Source organism: Oncorhynchus kisutch, linkage group LG21 (assembly GCF_002021735.2).
Source record: "Oncorhynchus kisutch isolate 150728-3 linkage group LG21, Okis_V2, whole genome shotgun sequence".
Classification (NCBI taxonomy): Eukaryota; Metazoa; Chordata; class Actinopteri; order Salmoniformes; family Salmonidae; genus Oncorhynchus; species Oncorhynchus kisutch.
In genome coordinates, this window is record NC_034194.2 from 17,060,120 (window position 1) to 17,081,276 (window position 21,157).

Consider the following 21,157-nt stretch of genomic DNA (forward strand, 5'->3'; position numbering starts at 1 on the left):
CCTGTGGCTGTCCTCATGAGAGCCAATTTCATCATAGCGATGGTTATTGTGACTGCACTTGAAGAAACTTTCAAAGTTCTTTACATTTTCCGTATTGACTGACCTTCATGTCTTAAAGTAATGATGGACTGTTGTTTTTCTTTGCTTATTTGAGCTGTTCTTGCCATTAATATGGACATGGCCTTTAACCAAAATGGTGCTATCTTCTGTATACCCCCCTACCTTGTCACAACACAACTGATTGGCTCAAACGCATTAAGATGGAAAAAAAATCCACAAATGAACTTTTAAGAAGGTACACCTGTTAATTGAAATGCATTCCAGGTGACTACCTCATGAAGCTGGTTGAGAGAATGCCAAGCGTGTACAAAGCTGTCATCAAGGCAAAGGGTGGCTACTTTGAAGTAGCCACCCTTTTCTTTTCTTTTTTGAAGAAAGTGTTTAACACTTTTTTGGTTACTACATGATTCCATATGTGTTATTTCATAGTTTTGATGTCTTCATTATTATTCTATGATGTCGAAAATAGTAAAAATAAAGAAAAACCCTTGAAGGACTAGGTGTTCTAAAACTTTTGACCGGTAATGTATCTAAACTTCTTTCATTGTTATGGCAGTACACAAATCCTCAATTATTTTCACTGTGTGATTGACCTGATTGAGATTAGATTTGGGAAGATGGCTGGCCAAGAGAAAGCAATGTCTTGGATATGGCTACCAGACTACCATGGGTAGTAATAGGGTGGCAAAGTCCATTCTGCAAGAGGTTGTGCCATTTCCAAGCCTCTTCAAAGGGTAACATGTTTGTTGTTTTTGTTGTTGTTTGTGCCTGGCTCGGTTGCTGAAGGCATTTGCCTTGCTTGGCCTTCTCATCGTGCAGTACGTGTTTAGCTCTTGTTCATACAGTACCTTCATACATTTCTAGAACTCTCTTTCCATATCTCTCGACCCAACCCACTTGGCACAGACGTTAATTCAACGTCTATTCCACTTTGGTCCAACGTAATTTCACTGATATTACATGGAAACAACGTTGATTCAACCAGCTTGTACCATGTGGCAAGTTTTTTTGTTGTACTTCCATTTAGTAATTCCACTGCAAGATGCTGTGGAAAACATGACAAGTTATTGTCTAACAATCCTTCATGAAACATTTGATATTTGTTGATGTTTTAGTACACAAAACATGCCATAGGGTCATTGTATGTGCAGTGTTTTGGAAAATAGCTATGAGTTCATTTAAGAACATAAACCAAACGGATTATCACATTAGTCCTGAGTACAATTACCATTTGTCTAGGATGATGGAGAGGGAATATGTCAGTATCTCTGATGTTTGGAGATCTCATCACTAGAACTACCCCAAGGTAGTGGCACTAGCATCTTACATTTTTTGGTCCTCTGTTTTCAATGCCATTTAATCCTGTTCATTTGTGCTGCGTCCTCCTTCCTTCCCTCTTGAACATAATAGTTTGTTCCACATTTGGGCCTTTTGTGTTCTGTCCAAAAACACTTGGGATTGGCTCCTTTCTATCAGAGCGTGAACATTTTGAGAGTCTCTTTTTTTATTGAACAAAGGATGTTGAGGGTTCCCAAAAACTGTCTGGATGGTGTGCAGGAACTAGCAGGATCAACATCCTCTGTCTTCTTTCATGTTGCTTTTCAAAACCTGTCCAGTCCCCATTGTTGGATAGCACACGTACCCTCCACTTCCTGTTCAATTTCCACAGTGGCCTTTCTCCTCCTTTTCTACATGAGTTGCTTACGCTCTTTCCCTCTCTTTTCATTCTGCTTCATCCAGCTAAATACTCACGTCCCCAGTGTGCAGGCTTGTATGCTAATAGAAAAGCAGTATGCTCTGCGTGACTCATTATCAGTAGCAAAGATATTGCCCCGGTAAATCTACTACAACTACAATCGCTTGAGAGGCAAGACAGTAGCCTCTCATCTTTACATTTCATCTTCATTACATCTTCAACATAACCAACGCCTCATGTACACAGCCTTATATTGCGTAATAGCTTGCCAATGAAAACAAGTTCAGTTTTGACATTGGTGGATGTGTTCTTCAACTTGTTTGTTGATTGCATCCACAGCTTTAAAGTGGTGCTATGTTATACTCAGCATGTTGTATTGGCCTCTGAAAGTCATTTGTAGCCTACAGTCCTCACTAATCTACTGAATCTAGTTAGCCCTTTCCTGCAGTCAATGACCAAAAGCGCTATATTTGGCCTCATGGATGGAATGTTATTCATATTTTTTATAATTTCATAGTTAATACATCATTTAAAAAAATGTTCGACAAAAATCCAGTGTTTCTATGTTAAACAGTTTTGTTATATTTCAGTCTTCAGTGATGTATATAAAGTGTAATATTGGGATGCAAACTCAAAATGTAATACATTTCAAGTCTATATCTGACATTGTACAGGTGTCTTCTTTTTTTAAAGCCCATAACCATGTGTGCGTGGTGTATACTTTTTTTTCAAAGTAGATTTTACCTACTTTTACCTAAGTATTTTTTTACCTAATTCTCCTTTTTCATTTTAGTTCTCCTAACCTTTTACGTAAGTTATCCTAACCTTTGTTGTTAGTTCTCCCAACCACCAACCTAAATTGTCCCCATTTTTCTTCTTTGTTGTTATGATGCAACAAGCAACCTGGTCTCAGAGAAATATGTACAATACTATACGTCCTCCAAGATGTATGATAAATCACTTCATCCAATTCATATGCTATTCTCGAACGGGTAAGACGTATGATAATATAGGTTTTCTAATTATTGGGATATTATATGACCGCTATTACCTTCATAATGTAACTTAACGTAACATAATACAGTATTACATACTAACTGGAGGTAGCAAATTTACAGACCAAATCCTACAAATTTTCCCTGAGACCAGGTTGATCTACCATGTTATGGAAAACTCCAAAGAGTAATATGAAAACAAATATACATGTCAGAGGGTTTAAGGGTTTGCATTCTTGGTGTGATTGCAAAGTGTTTATGAATTGTATCTTGTGATATAGGCTACTGTGGCGATGAATACTTGGGCAAACTAAGGACTGTAGTCATTTGGGTGAAGGTAAGCTTTAGCTATTGCTAAGCGCTAGTGCAAATCCAGATTTAGCTTAAACACCGGACTTAACTGGTTCTGATTATCAATCATAACAGAATGATAATCAGAAAGTTATTTTTTCCTAAAGGAGATTTGGATCCGTTTACAGTGAGTAACAGTTTCCACTGGGCAGTCTGTTCTGCTCTGTACTCCTCCTACTGTCTAAAGCCATCTCACTTGCTTTGGGATTAAGAATTATATGTTACTACCAACTGGTCTTGTTTCGTTTCATTTGCATGAGAGGCCAGGTGGTATACAGTATGTACTGTAGGGTCTATATTTTGTTACGCAAGTGAGAGGTTGACTTTGGGCCTGACCCAGTGACTCTCCAAGCCATTAATCACACATTACCTCTGGTTATTTCACTCTGTTCCCTCAGCGAGAGCAAGCGTATAACTGCTTACAGACCTCTCCCGGTGAAATTATTGCTATGGCGAATATGTACAGCATTGCCAAAAGAATCTTGTGCTTCAATGTGAAAGTGATTCAATCTCAAGCATATTAGGTATGTGAAATATAATGTAGAACTCGCCATTCCTGGCTTGATTTTGGAGATTTGGATCTTTCCATGGAAAACCAGGACCCAACTGGCTAAATATAGACAAACCAGCATTGCCTATGTACCAACCAGGCTACATTGTTAGCGACTGCTGATGTGGAAGTGTTAAGAAAATGTGCAGAACAGTATTTAGTGAGATGTGGAAATACTTTGTGTGTGCCAGGAAAATTAGCTATGGTCTTTTTATGCATGCTACATACTGTACTTTATCATGACCTTTCAAAGAACAAAAACCTGTCAAATGGTAAAACTTTTACGATATATCCCATCCATCTAAATCCAAATACAGTATCTTGATTCATGGGCAGTGGCTTGAACTGGCTTCTAATACTTAGGTTAACTTGGACATCTTTCATGTTACCCTTAGCCACTGTACTGGCGCCGCGGTGGATAGCAGTTGTTTTACATGTGTTTTTTTTACGCTGACCCTAACTTTTTTTGTACATAATGTCTCTGCCATAAATTCTTACGACCCGAAAACAGCTTCTGGACATCAGAACAGCGATCTCTAACCTCAATTTGGATTACAGTTTCTACTTCAACAAGTCGTCTGCTCTGGACGATCTGCTTACTCTGGACCAGGCCCTAATCCCCGGGACTCCAAAGAGAAAGCGACAGCGGAAGAGAGGCAGGCGAGCCGACATCCTGACTTGACTACGCTGGTGAGCAAAGAAGACGCTTCTACCCTCCGTTCTATTGGCAAACGTACAGTCACTAGAGAACAAACTGGACGCGCTCCGTTCAAGACTATCCTATCAATGGAACCTGAAGAACTGTAATATTCAATGTTTCTCAGAGTCGTGGCTGAACAAGGACATGGATAATATACAGTGCCTTGCGAAAGTATTCGGCCCCCTTGAACTTTGCGACCTTTTGCCACATTTCAGGCTTCAAACATAAAGATATAAAACTGTATTTTTTTGTGAAGAATCAACAACAAGTGGGACACAATCATGAAGTGGAACGACATTTATTGGATATTTCAAACTTTTTTAACAAATCAAAAACTGAAAAATTGGGCGTGCAAAATTATTCAGCCCCTTTACTTTCAGTGCAGCAAACTCTCTCCAGAAGTTCAGTGAGGATCTCTGAATGATCCAATGTTGACCTAAATGACTAATGATGATAAATACAATCCACCTGTGTGTAATCAAGTCTCCGTATAAATGCACCTGCACTGTGATAGTCTCAGAGGTCCGTTAAAAGCGCAGAGAGCATCATGAAGAACAAGGAACACACCAGGCAGGTCCGAGATACTGTTGTGAAGAAGTTTAAAGCCGGATTTGGATACAAAAAGATTTCCCAAGCTTTACACATCCCAAGGAGCACTGTGCAAGCGATAATATTGAAATGGAAGGAGTATCAGACCACTGCAAATCTACCAAGACCTGGCCGTCCCTCTAAACTTTCAGCTCATACAAGGAGAAGACTGATCAGAGATGCAGCCAAGAGGCCCATGATCACTCTGGATGAACTGCAGAGATCTACAGCTGAGGTGGGAGACTCTGTCCATAGGACAACAATCAGTCGTATATTGCACAAATCTGGCCTTTATGGAAGAGTGGCAAGAAGAAAGCCATTTCTTAAAGATATCCATAAAAAGTGTTGTTTAAAGTTTGCCACAAGCCACCTGGGAGACACACCAAACATGTGGAAGAAGGTGCTCTGGTCAGATGAAACCAAAATCGAACTTTTTGGCAACAATGCAAAACGTTATGTTTGGTGTAAAAGCAACACAGCTCATCACCCTGAACACACCATCCCCACTGTCAAACATGGTGGTGGCAGCATCATGGTTTGGGCCTGCTTTTCTTCAGCAGGGACAGGGAAGATGGTTAAAATTGATGGGAAGATGGATGGAGCCAAATACAGGACCATTCTGGAAGAAAACCTGATGGAGTCTGCAAAAGACCTGAGACTGGGACGGAGATTTGTCGTCCAACAAGACAATGATCCAAAACATAAAGCAAAATCTACAAAAATAAACATATCCAGGTGTTAGAATGGCCAAGTCAAAGTCCAGACCTGAATCCAATCGAGAATCTGTGCAAAGAACTGAAAACTGCTGTTCACAAATGCTCTCCATCCAACCTCACTGAGCTCGAGCTGTTTTGCAAGGAGGAATGGGAAAAAATGTCAGTCTCTCGATGTGCAAAACTGATAGAGACATACCCCAAGCGACTTACAGCTGTAAGGTGCAAAAAAGGTGGCGCTACAAAGTATTAACTTAAGGGGGCTGAATAATTTTGCACGCCCAATTTTTCAGTTTTTGATTTGTTAAAAAAGTTTTGAAATATCCAATAACTGTCGTTCCACTTCATGATTGTGTCCCACTTGTTGTTGATTCTTCACAAAAAAATACAGTTTTATATCTGTATGTTTGAAGCCTGAAATGTGGCAAAAGGTCGCAAAGTTCAAGGGGGCCGAATACTTTCGCAAGGCACTGTACATCTCGCTGGTTTTTCCATGCATCGTCGAGACCGGTCGGCAATGTTCCCTCTAAACTGCACACGGGCGCACAGCTCCCCCGGGACTGCCATGCAGAAGAAATATAAGCCAGCGCAGGGAAGCACGAGATAGAACTTCACTCAAATGTATAATTTTCCCCTTTAGCTAACACTATCAACATTTCCCTTTACTGTGGGAATTGTGATCAAATCAACACAATATTAGCCACTTTCAATGGATCATACTGAAACAAAACGAACTCTGCAACACTTAGTATGCAAACTAACTATGCAAGAGATTTTGTAGAAGGCCGAGCGCATCGGAATAGGATTCTATTGCATTGACAGGCATGACTCAGGCCTTTAGTCTACACAGACCGGTGCGCTATAACCAATCAGAGCCGGATATGCAAATAGACCATTGCCATATATGGATTTGTGCCATTCACTTTGAACTGGACTGTTTTACAGCATGACCTGTTGTGATTAGATGCATTTGTTTTGAGATCAAAGGGAGAGCTACATGTAGCCACATGTGCACATTTGTTCATATCCTTTGCTAGTTAGTGAGTTATTAGCTCAGTTATAGCGAATTTGTAGTCAGCAATGTGGGAGTGATTGCTTCCTACAAAACCACAAAACGTACATTTCTTGCCATCTTTTTAAAGCGAGTCAGGTAAAGAGAATTTTTTTCTTAAAAGGGCAGTGGTGTATTTTGAGACAGGTTTGAATAAGCTAAGTAGCAAATAGGCAGAGGGTAGCATAATTTGTCCGATTTTCTGTAATAATGGTATTGGAATAATAATGAATTGTATTTTGTAAAGTGGTTTCTTGCATCAAACAACACAACAAAATGTTCAGTCACCTCATTGTCGGAAGGACAAGTGGATAAACAAGTTCATGTCAAGACCTGCATGTTTAAAAAAAAAAAATCTCAAGTAATTAGACTTACATTGAACACCACACATTGTAGGCCTACATTATGATCAAATAGCCACAGTAGCCTTATTGGCCACAGTTAAAACACAAAATAAAAAATGATAACGCACGCTGGAAGTTGCACAGAAGTTTGCGCTCAGCAGACCTGAAATGTTCTCAGTGCCCGAAAACCTTTTAGGTGAACATTACGGATCGGTAGCCTTTGGTAAGATGGAGTGGGGAGAGGTGGGTCTCTCTGTTAAAAGAAAGCTGGTGCGCGATCTATAATGTTAAGTCTCAAGTTTTTGTTTGCCTGAGTTAGAATACCTCATGATACGATGCAGACCATACTATTTACCAAGAGAGTTTTCCTCTATATTTTCCATAGCTGTCTATCACAAACTGATGCTGGCACTAAGACTGCACTTAATGAGCTGCATAGGGCCATAAGAAAACAGGAACACGCACGTCCAGAGGCGACGCTTTTCGTGATCAATGATTCATACAAGGCTTGCTCTCACCCTTCCTGACGGGCCACCCCCAGGTGGTAAGGGTAGGCAACAACACATCTGCCACACTGACCCTCAACACTTTGTCCCCTCCTGTGCTCCCTGTTCACCCACGACTGCGTGGCCGTGCACGACTCCAACACCATCGTTAAGTTTGCCGATAACACAACGGTGGTAGACCTGATCACCGATGACGATGTGACAGACTAAAGGCAAGATGTCAGTGACCAGGCAGCGTGGTGCCAGGACAACACCCTTCTCCCTCAACGTCAGCAAGAGAAAGCTGATCGTGGATTACAGGAACAGGATAGCGGAGCATGCCCCATCCACATCAACAGGGCTGCAGTGGAGTGGGTAGAGAGCTTCAAGTTCCTCGGGTTGAACATGGTCCACACATACCAACAGGAATGAACATGTTCCGCACACACCAACACAGTTGTGAAGGCACAACAATGTTGCTTCTCCCTCAGGAGGCTGAACAGATTTGGAATGTTATAGACTGTTCTTTCAGCTACCACACTGCGAGCGGTACCGATGCACTAAGTCTGTAACCAACAGGACCCTGACCAGCTTCTACACCCAAGCCATAAGACTGCTAAACAGTTAACCAAATAGCTACCTGGACCATCTGCATTGATCCTTTTTGCACACTTTTGTGTAAGGACAGACGCTAGGAGATGAGAAGCAAGTACAGGGACTGAACATTTCATAAACAAAGGACATGAAACAGAACACGGACAGTGTCTGGACAGGGGAAACAAAACAACATTAATGCAGACACGGGAAGAAACTGAGGAAGTGACAGATATAGGGGAGGCAATCAATAAAGTAATAGAGTCCAGGTGAGTCCCATGAAGCGCTGATGCGCGTAACGATGGTGACAAGTATGCGTAATGATGGGCCTCCTGGCGCCCTCGAGCGCCAGAGAGGGGGAGCGAGAGCAGGAGTGACACTTTTGACTCATCACATAAGCTGCTGTTACTGTTTATTATCTATCCTGTTGTCTAGTAATTTTACCCCTACTTATATGTACATGTCTATCTCAATTACCTTCTACCCCTGCACATCGACTTGGTACTGGTACCCTGTGTATATAACTAAGTTATCGTTACTCATTGTGTATTTATTTGTCATGTTATTACTTTTCTTTTCTTCTCTATGCATTGTTTGGAAGGGCCTGTAAGCATTTCACAGATAGTCCACACTTCTTGTTTACCAAGCATGTGACGAATAAAATTAGATTAGATTTTGATTTGATTCCAGCTACCTGAGAGACCCTGTTTTTGTGTTCAGTGCTTCTTCTCTGCATCTCTCTCTGCCTTAGGCTCATGTTGTGTGGGACAAGGAAGCTCATTAACCATATACCTCATATGCTGCTCACAGACTTCAAAAGCAAAAATGTCTGGGACACAGCTTAGCTTTCTGCAATCTGTGGTTTATGTGCCTTGAAATAAAGGCATAATAAAAATATGAATGTGTTGTTCTCTCTCTCTGTGTGTGTGTGTGTGTGTGTGTGTGTGTGTGTGTGTGTGTGTGTGTGTGTGTGTGTGTGTGTGTGTGTGTGTGTGTGTGTGTGTGTGTGTGTGTGTGTGTGTGTGTGTGTGTGTGTGTGTGTGTGTGTGTGTGCGTGTGTGTGTGTGAAAATGTTAATAAAAAAAGAATGCATTAAGTTTAACGAAGTGATGTCTTATGGCTGATATTATGGTAAGAACCCCTAAGAATGCTTTTAGCTTTCAGTGTCTGGTAACTTTTCAACAATTATTCAACTCTTCTCTTTAAGTCAGTTCATAAATAAAAATGAACTAATAAAAACACATAGTTCAGATACAGATCTGTTTCACTTTTTGTGTCCTTTTCCGTGAGAGGAAACCCTGGGGGCACATGCTCCTATGCTCTGGGACACCACATTTCAGCACATACTGTACATCCTGCTATGGCTCTGCTTATGGTGGACACCTCCAGGGCAGATCCTCAATAGAATGGGCATGGTATTGTGTGCTTGTCTAACTGACAGTAAAAGTGCATTAGCACAAACCTACTTCGTCTCAGTGCATTTCCTCGTGTTCATTAGACATGTTTGGAGCAGCTTTCCCGTGTTTAATAAAACCACAGTGCTCTGTTTGGGGGCCTCCGTCCGGCAGAGGAAAGATTTGAAGAAAATGTATTGGGTATAAATCCAATTTGTAACCACAAAGAAAGCTGAGACCATTTGAGATCTGCTACTCTTGCCATTTAAAATTGGAAGCATCCAATTGTTTTCCTTTCCTTATGCTTATATAAACAGTTAGGAGTTTGTAGACAGCTCAGGAAACATCACTCACTGTGGATCTACCAATTAAAGAGGATCTGCGATTACAGTACACAGGTAGCACATACAGTGACTATGATATCTCCCACATTTTCTCACATACATGTGGAATGGTTGAGTTTTATCCAGCCTGGGTTTATGATCTCCGTGCTTGGTTTGAGTCTGATGAAAGACCTGCTTGAAGGGATGAAACATGATGTTCTGTTTCACCTATAATCCCTGCAACCGCCAGTCAGCAGCAGGTGGGATGTTTCCACGCTGTGATTTTGAAAGAGCTGCATGTCGAAGTTTGTTAGCTGACCCAATAATGGTGACTGTAAAGTAAATAGGGTCAAGTCTGTGTTGTGTCCACAGCTTTGTCCTAACAAGGGATGGGAAACTGAAGGCATGTAAAAAAACTAAAAAAACAAACATAGGTCAGTTAAAAAATGAATGCTATACTGTCAGGTCCATAATTATTGGAACCATTGATAAAGATGAGCAAAAATATTTATACAAATAATGAGCTGTATTGTATGCAACAATTTTAAAATTATTTTACACTAATACAATTGCTCAGAGAAAGAGATTTTGTTGAACAAATAATGCAACATCTAAAAAAAGAAAGGGGTCACAATTATTGGCACCCCGTTTTCTATACTCCAGAACCCTCTCCTTTGCCTTTTTCGAAAATGTTTTATGATCTTAGAACGTTGCAAGGAATCTTAAAACCATAACCCTACAGTATCAGTCCCGAGACCCCAGCAAAAATTGTATTTTCATTTATCTGACTTTCATTTATCTGCATGTCCAGCTCTTCTATTTAGCCTTACAATGAAGTGTTTTTCCATTTTATTTTCAGGACAACCAGGGCTACAAGTAGAATATGAAACAACTTGACATAAACAATAAAATAATGTCTGCCAAAGCAAAAACCTGATAAAAAAAAAAGGAATTTCTATGTACGCTGTAAGTACAGAAATGGTTTGATCAGTGGGTAAATTAATATACAACTAGTCAATGACAACTGTGTGGAGTTTGTAGTTTGTGACAACAACTATGTGAGATTAATACAGTATTATAGGGATTTCATATGACGATCTTCAATGTGGAATAATCATTTATCTTCTAACGACTCTTGTGTAGCTTGGAAACAGAGGGAAACATACAGTACGTGTTTTCGTGGGATTCTCAGCTTTTCATAGATAGCTTTTAATAGTTTGTAGCTCAAACCATTCAAACTCTACAGATGATTTTGTAAAAAAAACCTGCCACAGGCCCCTTTGGGATACGTCCTTATCTCACAAACACCGCTTTAGTTATGCCCCCATTAATCACACAGACTAAGGCAGAGGCAACCAGGTTTTTGGCAAAAAAATGTCCTAGCACTGGGTAGAGTTCATGATGACCTTGACCTTAACAAGTGCCCCAGGACCAGTGGAAGCAAAATATCCCCTTTTCTACATATGCTTCTGTTTTTTAACGCCACTGGTGTGCGTGGCCAAAGAGCTCTATTTTCATGTCATCTGATCATAGCACAGGTTCCGATCTAAGTGCTGGATTTGGCATAGAAAAACAGAAGCATATGTAGAAAAGTACACCATACCCAGGGTAAAAAATGGTGGATCTTTGATGTTATGGGAATATTTTGCTTGCAATATGCAACATAGCTCAGTATTTGTAATTATATATTTCATACAGTTTTTTAAAAGCATTTTTATCAAAGGTTGCCAATAATTATAGACCTGGCTATATCTACCATATACAGTACAGTAGATAGTTTATCTCACTTTTGATGTGTTGTGCTACCCATTCATCTGTTGTTTTGCACGCTGTCTTTCCTTTAGAGGACAAGGGAATGGCTAATCTGTCAAAGATGCCTAATAAAACTCATTTCCACCCTACTGACATGATAAAAGGAACAAATAACTTTTAAAAGCGTATTTTGTGACGTGAAATATCACGTGAGGTCTACACCAGGCACCAGCTGTTTCTACTAGCTTTACTACAAGTATGTATTGGTAGCACCGCCCTGGCCTTGTGGTCTGAACGGTTGAACAGGCGGTGGAAATGTTACTCAGACATTGAGGTTTACAGTAGTCTGTGAAGAAAACAAAGCTGAAAGTGCTGTAAAGCTGTTCTCATCTGAATCCTTGTTGTCTAAAAAGAAGCAATGAAACATACATTAACACAGTCAAATGTTGTGCAGTTACAATCCCAGGACTTTATTTGACATTTATCAAGTGTGCATGTGGTTAGCATCTGCAACAGAGAGTCAGAAGTTGTGGTACTATAGTGTTCCATCACCTTCTGAATGCTTTCGAATGTGTTAGGACTACTGTTTGAAATGTGAAAATGCTGTGATTTAGTTTTGCTAATTTTGTTTTACGTTTGAACTATTTCTGCCATTTAGTACTCAACAGTAATGCATTTGCTTTTAAACAGAGAATACAGATGGTTGAAACACATTTAAGATAACTTTATCTTAATTGAGTAAACTGCTGCTCTGTTACTTTTCAAACTCTGGCAACAGTTCTTAATTGGTATCTACTGTTATGTAAATACGTTATGTAATAAATATTTTTCTTTTAAATGGTGTGTTTCAACTGTTTTTGTGTCTTACAGTGACATCTTGTTTAAAAGTCCTGATAAAAAGTCATTGTTAAATTAAAAATGTAGATTAATTAGCATTGGATGAAAGTCGAGCTTTTCTATTCGGCTCCAGCCACATGTGGTCTGCAGACTGGATCCAAACATGTGGTTTTATTTAGCTTTGTGGAAAGGTTAAATAGGAAACTTGGATAACAGAAAAAAGTGCTGAGTCTTTGCATATTATGAAGTTTTCAAAGTCTCCAAGGCATTTTCACTACATATACTACATAGTACTTATCATTCTCTTAATATCGAGCAGGGGATCTCATATATGATTATTTGTGTGTGTGTGTGTGTGGGGGGGGGGGTTGTTACCTATGATAGAAGAAAGGCTACTGTTGTCTCAACACATGACAAATGTATATTTTAACCATGATATCTATTTAATACCTATTTTTAAGGCACTTAGGTTCTGGTGGCCCAATGAGTCTGGACTATAGACATAGACTGAATCAAGAAGAGGAAAGGCAGAATGAGGTGCATATGATGACAGACTTGTAAAGAAAGAAAAAATCTTTATTGGTTAAAATTGCCTTTCACAGATATAATTAATGAGTTTTTTGTTTCTTGCTCTCATGCACTTACACACTGTACAACAGTGGATTTCCATGGAATGACATTATCTGACCCCATTATTAAACAAATGTACACCGAAGTGTGTCTTGTATTCTGAATGGAGGCCCTTTGCTTTAGCCTTTTGAGATCATTGAAACCAGCGGTCACAAAAACAAGCCCTGTCTGAATGTATGTACTGTAGTGATTTCTGCCTGGTGTAGTAACATGAATTAGTAACTTAGATATCAGAAAACACTTGCCCCCTTTTTTTTTGCCTCATATTACACCGTAGTCAAGATCTCAGTGCAAACACCATCGCAGCTGAATAACCCATGAAACTCTCTGTAGACGTACCGAAATACCATGATGCAGAATTGGGAGAGAAGAAAAAAACACAGAAAACATGAAAATGTCCAATTGAAATCCCATCTACAAGTGTTTGGTAGTTGTGGAGCTACATTGGCATATACCTTTTAATATATTTGACTAAATATTAGTCTAGCTCTATAAGCAGTCTTCTAAAAACTCACATTGGTGAAACAGTTAGCTTGAATTACAGTACTAAAAATCTGTCTCTCAAGCAGCAATGATTACATTGAGTTAAAAAAAAAAGGTAAAATACAAATTATCATTCTACTGCCCTCCTCTACCATCCTACAGGAAAGAAAAGAAAAAGCAGACGTACACTTTAAAATGAGAACAAAAATAAAGGCTGTCTTTCAAAGATGCTTCGAGACCCAAATGTAGCAATAAGAAACTGTTGCTCTGTATTTCTCTTCCAACAACTTGAGTCCACAGTCTGAAAGCAACCTCTTACCCACAAAGCCCAAAACAACAAGTATCAAATAAAACAACCCACATAAATTCAAAGTTTATCAGGAAATGACAGTCCACGATAATAAAAGCAACCTCTTATTTGTTGAGAAAATTGTATTCTATTAATCATTTTTTATTATTATCAATAAATATGCAGGTGGGTGTAGTGACTTTATATCATTTGTATGGATAGTAGTACATTTTTATCTAGTGGTGGATGTACTGTTACTAATAAATAAATATTAATTCATGAAACTGAGCATCCTTCTTACAATCCTGTTTCACAAGACCGACTTGGAAGTCAGACAGAAGACGAGTGTGACGGAGACATACAAGCCCAATGTTTTCAAACTACTTGCAAAGCATGGAAAAAGACACATTGCTATTATATTGAAGTGCAATCTTTCTAAATGGAATGTAACTGTGTGAGGCCATATAATGATAACTAATACATCGCCAAGGCATATTCTTCTAAAGTGAAACGTGGGCACAGTTATCGGAACAGGGTCACATGCCCACTAGATGTTTTTGTTGTTAAAGCTTGTTAGCTCCACTAGTTTCAAAGTCATCAATAAATGTATAGTACCTCCAACAGTGTAAGTATTTTAATGTCTCTTTATTGACTCTCTAGTTAGGACAGTGAATGGGCTATGCCCCGCCCTGCCCGCCCCGCCCCCCTTGTACTCTCTGTTCTCTGGCACCAAGGCCACCGACAGGGGGGGCTGGTGAGGGGCTAGACATCTAGATCGTCTGGCCTTGGCCGACTGCTCATGCGACTGCTGGCTCGACTGCAGGGCCTGGGGTCCATCAGGGCCAACGGCTGCAGCTCGTGCCCTGGGGTCAGTTTCTTACTCTCCTGGGTGTCGTCAGGGAAGTCAAAGGCCTGTGCATGGGAGTTGGAGATGGTGCTGCCATTATGGCCCAGGCGGTTCTGCTCCGTGCTGTAGTTGGCCCAGTTTTGCTCGTTGGCTTGCTTGTTGTAGTTGCGAACAGAGTTGGTTCTCTCCCCAGTGGCCAGCTTGTACCCCGGGGGTGACATGGGTGACAAGGGGGCAGTGGGAGAGGAACAGCCATTATAGTAGGCATACTTAGTGGTGGACAGATCCTTGGGGGTGGGGCTTAATGTCCCAGTGCCAGGGTAGTGGACGGGCGGTTGTTTCCCCTTCACGCGGTCTTTGATCCTCTTGAACGTCACGTAGAAGAGCTCAATGACATTCAGAACCAGGGAGACCAGAGAGACCACCAGCATGAAGATGATGAAGACGGTTTTCTCAGTGGGTCTGGAGAGGAAACAGTCTACTCTGTGGGGGCAGGGGGACCTCTCACAGGTGTAGACAGCGGCCAAGCTGAAGCCGTAAATGTACCACTGTATGACCAGGAAGCCCACCTCAAAGATGGACTTAAAGAAAATGCTGACGATGTAGGTTCTCAAGAGGGCTCCCTTCATCTTAACCTTCCCATGCTCCTCCAGCCCATGCTTGAGCTTTTTTAACTCAATCTTCTTCAGAGGTACGTCCACATCGCCTCCGTCGTTCTGGATGGTTTTCAGCCCTTCCTCTTTGCGGTTAATCTTCTGCTCTATTCGCAACAGGTAGAACACATGGGCAAGGTAGAGAAGAGTCGGCGTCGAGACAAAGATAATCTGTAGCACCCAGAACCGTACATGTGATATAGGAAAAGATTTGTCATAACACACATTCTCACAACCAGGTTGCTGGGTGTTGCACTTGAAGGCGGACTGCTCGTCCCCCCAGGCAGACTCCACAGCGGTTCCCAGCACCAGGATCCTGAAGATGAAGAGGACAGAGAGCCACACCTTCCCTCCAGCTGTGGAGTAAGCCTGAACCTTGTCCAGTAGCCTCCCCAAAGCACTCCAGTCACCCATGATGGAGTTTTAGCTGCAATCAGACAGAAAATAATCAATATATTGTAAGTGTTCAAACATATTCCTATATACAGTAAACATGGTTATATAGCACTATATCTCAAGTTACATTTGTGAATCGGATCAAATCACATTGTGTTTGTCACATGCGCCGAATACAGTGAAATGCTTACTTACAAGCCCTGAACCAATGATGCAGTTTTAAGAAAATACCACACACAAAAAAAAAATGTTTTTAAGTAAGAGGTAAGAAAAACAAAGAATTAAAAAGCAGAAGTAAATAACAACAGCGGGGCTATATACAGGGGGTACCGGTACAGAGTCAATGTGTCAAATAAATCTCAATGCTTGAGGAAAATGTGTAACAACTAGGAGTCTTGCGATGGCTGTAGTGACGCACAGAACAAATCCAATTGCCAGAAAAGACCTGAACAAGACCAATGTCAACGACCACCTTTCACTATGCTTAATGAATCGTCAACCCAGAAAGCCAATTTAAAGGCTATTGTCTTCCTATTGGAAGTCATGAGAGGAGAATCACATTGTGTGGTCCTACCAGTGTTGATGGAACTTCTTAAAATACTGAGTAAGTGAACAGTGTAATCGTAGATGATAGGGCCCAGATTGGTGAAACACAAGCGCAGACATTTGTTTCCCCTTCATCGGCAGGGTATGAAAACATGCGCTGGGGGCCTGTTTCTCAGCAAACCATCGTTTGTTAACAACTGTAATAAACATGAAACAACGTCGAAATAAGAGACGCTGACCAAATTAAAAGATGTCAAATAGCGTGTATGTCAGCATTTGTCCATGTTAAATTGTGCCGTACTGTGTAATCTAAGGATTGCTATGCAAATACCCCCCAGTCTCAAAGAAATGTATGGCAGTTTTAGACACAGTTACTGTTCCGCACATAACACATGCATTTACTAGTCAGCGGAGAAAATAACTACACGATCTTCATAATAGATGTGTCATTTTTATCCTCACTAACTATCCATCCTCAGTAGATATCATTCCCAAAATCTGGTAGAAACTCTACCTGTGCAGCCTATGAAGGAAGTGGACAGTGGACTAAGGCACGATACTGTAGCTCTCTGCTCTCAGTGCAAGCCTAAGACTGGGGACCAACAGCTCTTCTGCTGGGGAGTGTCTGGAACACGCTCTCTCTGAGCCTCGGAGTCTAGAGCACAGGGCCCCAGTTCATTGTATGCATATTAGTGACCTGCCTAGCTCGGCTACAAAGACCCAATTCTTAATGATACTAATGACACTGCACGTCAGATGGGAATCAAGTTCGTAAACGTGAGTACCATCCGAATAAAGATTCTGAAAGATGTCAGTAAACATAAAAAGTCCCTGGAATGACTGCACAATAAACAACCATGGATGAGGAGAAGCCATCTGTTGAAGGGTGTACCAACAGCATGGCTTCATTTAGCTAATACTGTACTGCATACTGTGCAGGATGCCTACAGTATAGTGAAAAATAACCAAGGACTGCTTCTTACTCAACAATGATGGTACCATGATAAAAAATAAAAATAAATGTTTCACTGAGTCGTTTATAGGCCTATTTAATATCACAGTACCATTTGGAAACTTGAATAATAATAAAAACAGGTCCATGTAGACATTGCTGGTCTACAGTAAGAAACCCACTGATGCCATCATCCCCCTGAGATCTCTGATCTTGAATTTATGTTATTACGGCAATGTAACGAGAAGTTGGGCGAATAAAGAAATGTGTAAGGTTGTAAGCACATCAGCTCAACTTCAAGATTCCCTTAGATTGGAACTGTGCTCTCGAGATGCAAGGAAGACCTTTAAAGATCTGAGTCGCCCAACTTGATCACACTTCACGAGGATATTCTATAAGGCCAAGGGGAAAATATCAATGAAGCATGTCAATATGCTTGGTTACGATGTAGCTGGTTTTAAAACAAATCAATCCCCAGTTTACAGTTTATATACTGTTCAGTTAAAGTCCTCTATAAAGCTTGTAAAAAAAAAAATCATTCCATGCTGCTTTGAGTAATTTGCCTCGGGTTACTCGTTTATTTTAAAAGCACTAAACAGACGAAATTGGTCAAAATAAAACAGCAAAAGAAACAGATGGATCATTTAAACTTTTCATTGTTAAACACAGAAAAAATGAAATGTTTTATAAAGAATATATTATGGACCATACTATAGCAGATAGAAATATATAGAAATACAATGCGTCTGGATTTGGCACAGTGTGTCTGGATTCTGAGCGCAAATTAGTGTCTCATCATAACTTCTGACAGTGACAAAAATATATATAGATACGAATTTTTACCTCTTCATGTCAATAATAGCAGTTGATATAGCGCAAAGCTTACCTGGAAAGTTACTGAGAAGTCAGAAGAGAGCCCTTAGGGACTTTCTCCGTCACTTCTTGAAAACAGTCACCGCTATCTTGAAATCCAAGTTTGGGACCACGGAGAATCTGAGACTGACTTGTCAAACTTTCCTTGCTTATAACAGTCCACATACGGGCTGGGGGAGAGAGAAAAAAAATAAACGATGGAGAGAAAAGTTTGGAGTCAGTCACCTGACCCCTACGTCAAGACTTAGATATCCCTACGCTCGGTTTCTGTACTTTTCTTCTACTGAAATGTAATTGTGCAATAGAAAAATGAACCTTTTTTTTAACAAAGATTAATAGCACCTTTTTCAGACCAGTATGAGTTTACCAAGATCAAGTCTACAGCCTATACTAAAGCGTTCTATATTAGGTCCTGTGGGCAAACCTGTCAACGAGTAGCCTAGTTGTGGAATAGGCTATGTTTTAATGTGTTAAAATAAATCATATTAATCGCATGTAGATCAAAACATGTTTGATAATCTTGTTTTTCATAATTTCTTAAGCCACGCTATGTTGTTGTCCTATGTCTCCCTTTACGTAGTGTTGTGTTGTCTCTCTTGCGTTTTGTCCTATGTTTATATGTAATGTATTTCTAATCCCAGCCCCTCCATTGTGGCAGGAGGCCTTTTGCCTTTTGGTAGGCCTTAATTGTAAATAATAATTTGTTCTTAACTGACTTGCCTTGTTAAATAAAGGTTCAATAAAAATGACGGACCGAAAGTGTCATGAAAGGTAACTTGTGTTGCGTGTGTTTATGTACAAAGATCTAGACCTATAGATAAGACTATAACACATATCCTATACTGCAGATCAGCAGTGCTGTCCACGTCATCTCAATCACCAAGTTTATGCTGCCATCTAGTGTATGCTCTGGGAATGAGTGGCTGTGTGGTGTTTTTCTCATTTCCGTTTACAGTATACATAGCTTGCCAAACATTTGTCATCACACTGTCAGCATAGAAATTAACTGTAATATGAACAAACACATACTCAATTCACTGGAATGTAACTGTACACTTTTTATATTTCTTGTAGGCCACTCATTACAGTATGCCACTTCACAGAGCAGAGCGCCATCAAGTGAAATCTATTAGAAGCCTAACACGTGTTCTTCTCTTCCTCCAACAGTTCAGCTTCGCTCTGGACTCTGTGTAGTAATGAGTGAGTGATCTTTATGTCCATCCATGTTACCGTGCCATGCTGATTCTGGGTTGTAGAGGGTGGCTGTGTTCTCAGATGAGTTGATATGCAGTGGGCACTGTTTCTTGGCTCCACATTTTACTCTGGTGAAAATCAAATAAAACACCTCGACCACATTCAAAAGCAGAGACACACTGGCCACAACAAGCATGAATATTATGAAAATGGTCTTCTCTGTAGGACGGCACATGAAGCATTCAGCATCCAGTTTGGAACAGGGCTCTTGTTGACATTGGAAGAAGGATTTCATGACAAACCCGTATAAGTAGTACTGTCCCGCAATAAAAGCGAGCTCTAACACTATCTTAAAGAGCAATTGGGTCATGTAGCTACGCAGCAGTATTCCCTTGATTTTGATTTTCCCCCTGTCATCTGTGTATTTGGGCTTCTTCAACGTGCCATTATCTTCTTGGCTGTGCAGTATGGCTCTCAGCTTGTTCTCCTGGCTGATGACATGCATGACATGGCCCAGGTACAGAAGAGTTGGAGTGGAGATGAAGATGATCTGCATGACCCAGAAACGGATGTGTGATATGGGGAAGATCCAGTCGTAGCAGACATTTTCACAACCAGGTTCTTCGTTGTTGCAGTAGAAATCAGACTGTTCGTCGCCCCACACACTGTTGGCTCCAGCAACCAGAACCAGGATCCTGAAGCTAAACAGGACACTTATCCATATCTTCCCAATCACTGTTGAGTGGGACTGCACCTTGTCCAGTAATTTAAAAGATATGACCAGTCCCCAAATTGCGGCTTATTAGTATCTATGGAATAAGAAAAGGAGTAGTCTAATTACATTTTATTCAGGAATCCCTTCATAGAGAAATAGTGAAATCCTACTAAGATTATACTTCGACTTTGATAGTAGACTAGTGAGCTGTCAACCCGACTGGAGAAGTACATTAGTTTCATAGGACTATTTTAAAATTAAGTTAAAATAATTTCTAATCAAAATCTATGATCGTTTACTGTATATTTCTATTGATATCTACATTTACATGAGATACTGTATTATCCTCAGTTTGTACAAAACGGATTTACTCACCAGTTTTGTTGCTCAGGTCAGAAATACATTTTCATCAACAAGCCGGAGGCGAGGAATAATGCTTGTGCCCATGGATTAGGATATTGAAAAACTGAAAGGGTAGTCCATTCTTATAAACCTGATGGGTTTGGTCAGCCTGACTCACAGTCACACTGCATGCTTGTTGTCACACTTTGTCACGACTTCCGCCGAAGTCGGTCCCTCTCCTTGTTCGGGCGGCGTTCGCTGTTCGACGTCACCGGTCTTCTAGCCATAGCCGATCCACCTTTCATTTTCCTTTTGTTTTGTCTTGTTTTCCCACACACCTGGTATTCATTCCCTCATTACATGTCATGTATTTAACCCTCTGTTCCCCCCATGTCTGTGTGTGTAATTGTTTATTGTCAGGTTGGCACTCTTCCGGCTGGTTTGCGCCGGGTTCTATTTTAAACCCGTGCTTTTTGACAGCCTGTACTTTGTACCTTGTTATTTTTGTACTCAGTGATGCCTCACCTGTTCTGAGGGCATTTGTTTTTGTAACGCGGTTGCGTTCTATTAATATATTGCCTCAGTAAAGTGTCTTGTCCACTCATCTCTGCTCTCCTGTGCCTGAATTCCAATGCACCAGCTACACCCACACCTTGACACACGTTTACACCAATCAGACTTCACTTACGGATTTGACCCATGCAACAATGGACACCTTGAAAAGTGGATGATCCTCCACCCTCACCTCATGTTAACTTCAGCACAAAGAAGATCTAAACATGTGAGATCCAAACACACTCTGTG

The 21,157-nt window shown here is 40.6% G+C and overlaps 2 protein-coding genes across 2 annotated transcripts; both read right to left on the reverse strand.

Moving 5' to 3' along the window:
- Positions 1-12,988: 12,988 nt before the first annotated feature.
- On the reverse strand, positions 12,989-18,694 carry LOC109866297 (gap junction alpha-1 protein). The gene is made up of 2 exons (XM_020454886.2): positions 18,116-18,694; positions 12,989-15,762 (listed from the first exon to the last, which is right to left on the reverse strand). The coding sequence occupies exon 2, from the start codon at positions 15,747-15,749 to the stop codon at positions 14,598-14,600; it is 1,152 nt and encodes a 383-aa protein (XP_020310475.1). The 5' UTR covers positions 15,750-15,762; positions 18,116-18,694; the 3' UTR covers positions 12,989-14,597.
- A 446-nt stretch (positions 18,695-19,140) lies between these two features.
- On the reverse strand, positions 19,141-20,544 carry LOC109866192 (gap junction Cx32.2 protein-like). Its single transcript, XM_031800155.1, has 2 exons — positions 20,532-20,544; positions 19,141-20,094 (listed from the first exon to the last, which is right to left on the reverse strand). The coding sequence occupies exons 1-2, from the start codon at positions 20,542-20,544 to the stop codon at positions 19,271-19,273; spliced, it is 837 nt and encodes a 278-aa protein (XP_031656015.1). The 3' UTR covers positions 19,141-19,270.
- Between the last annotated feature and the right edge of the window lie 613 nt (positions 20,545-21,157).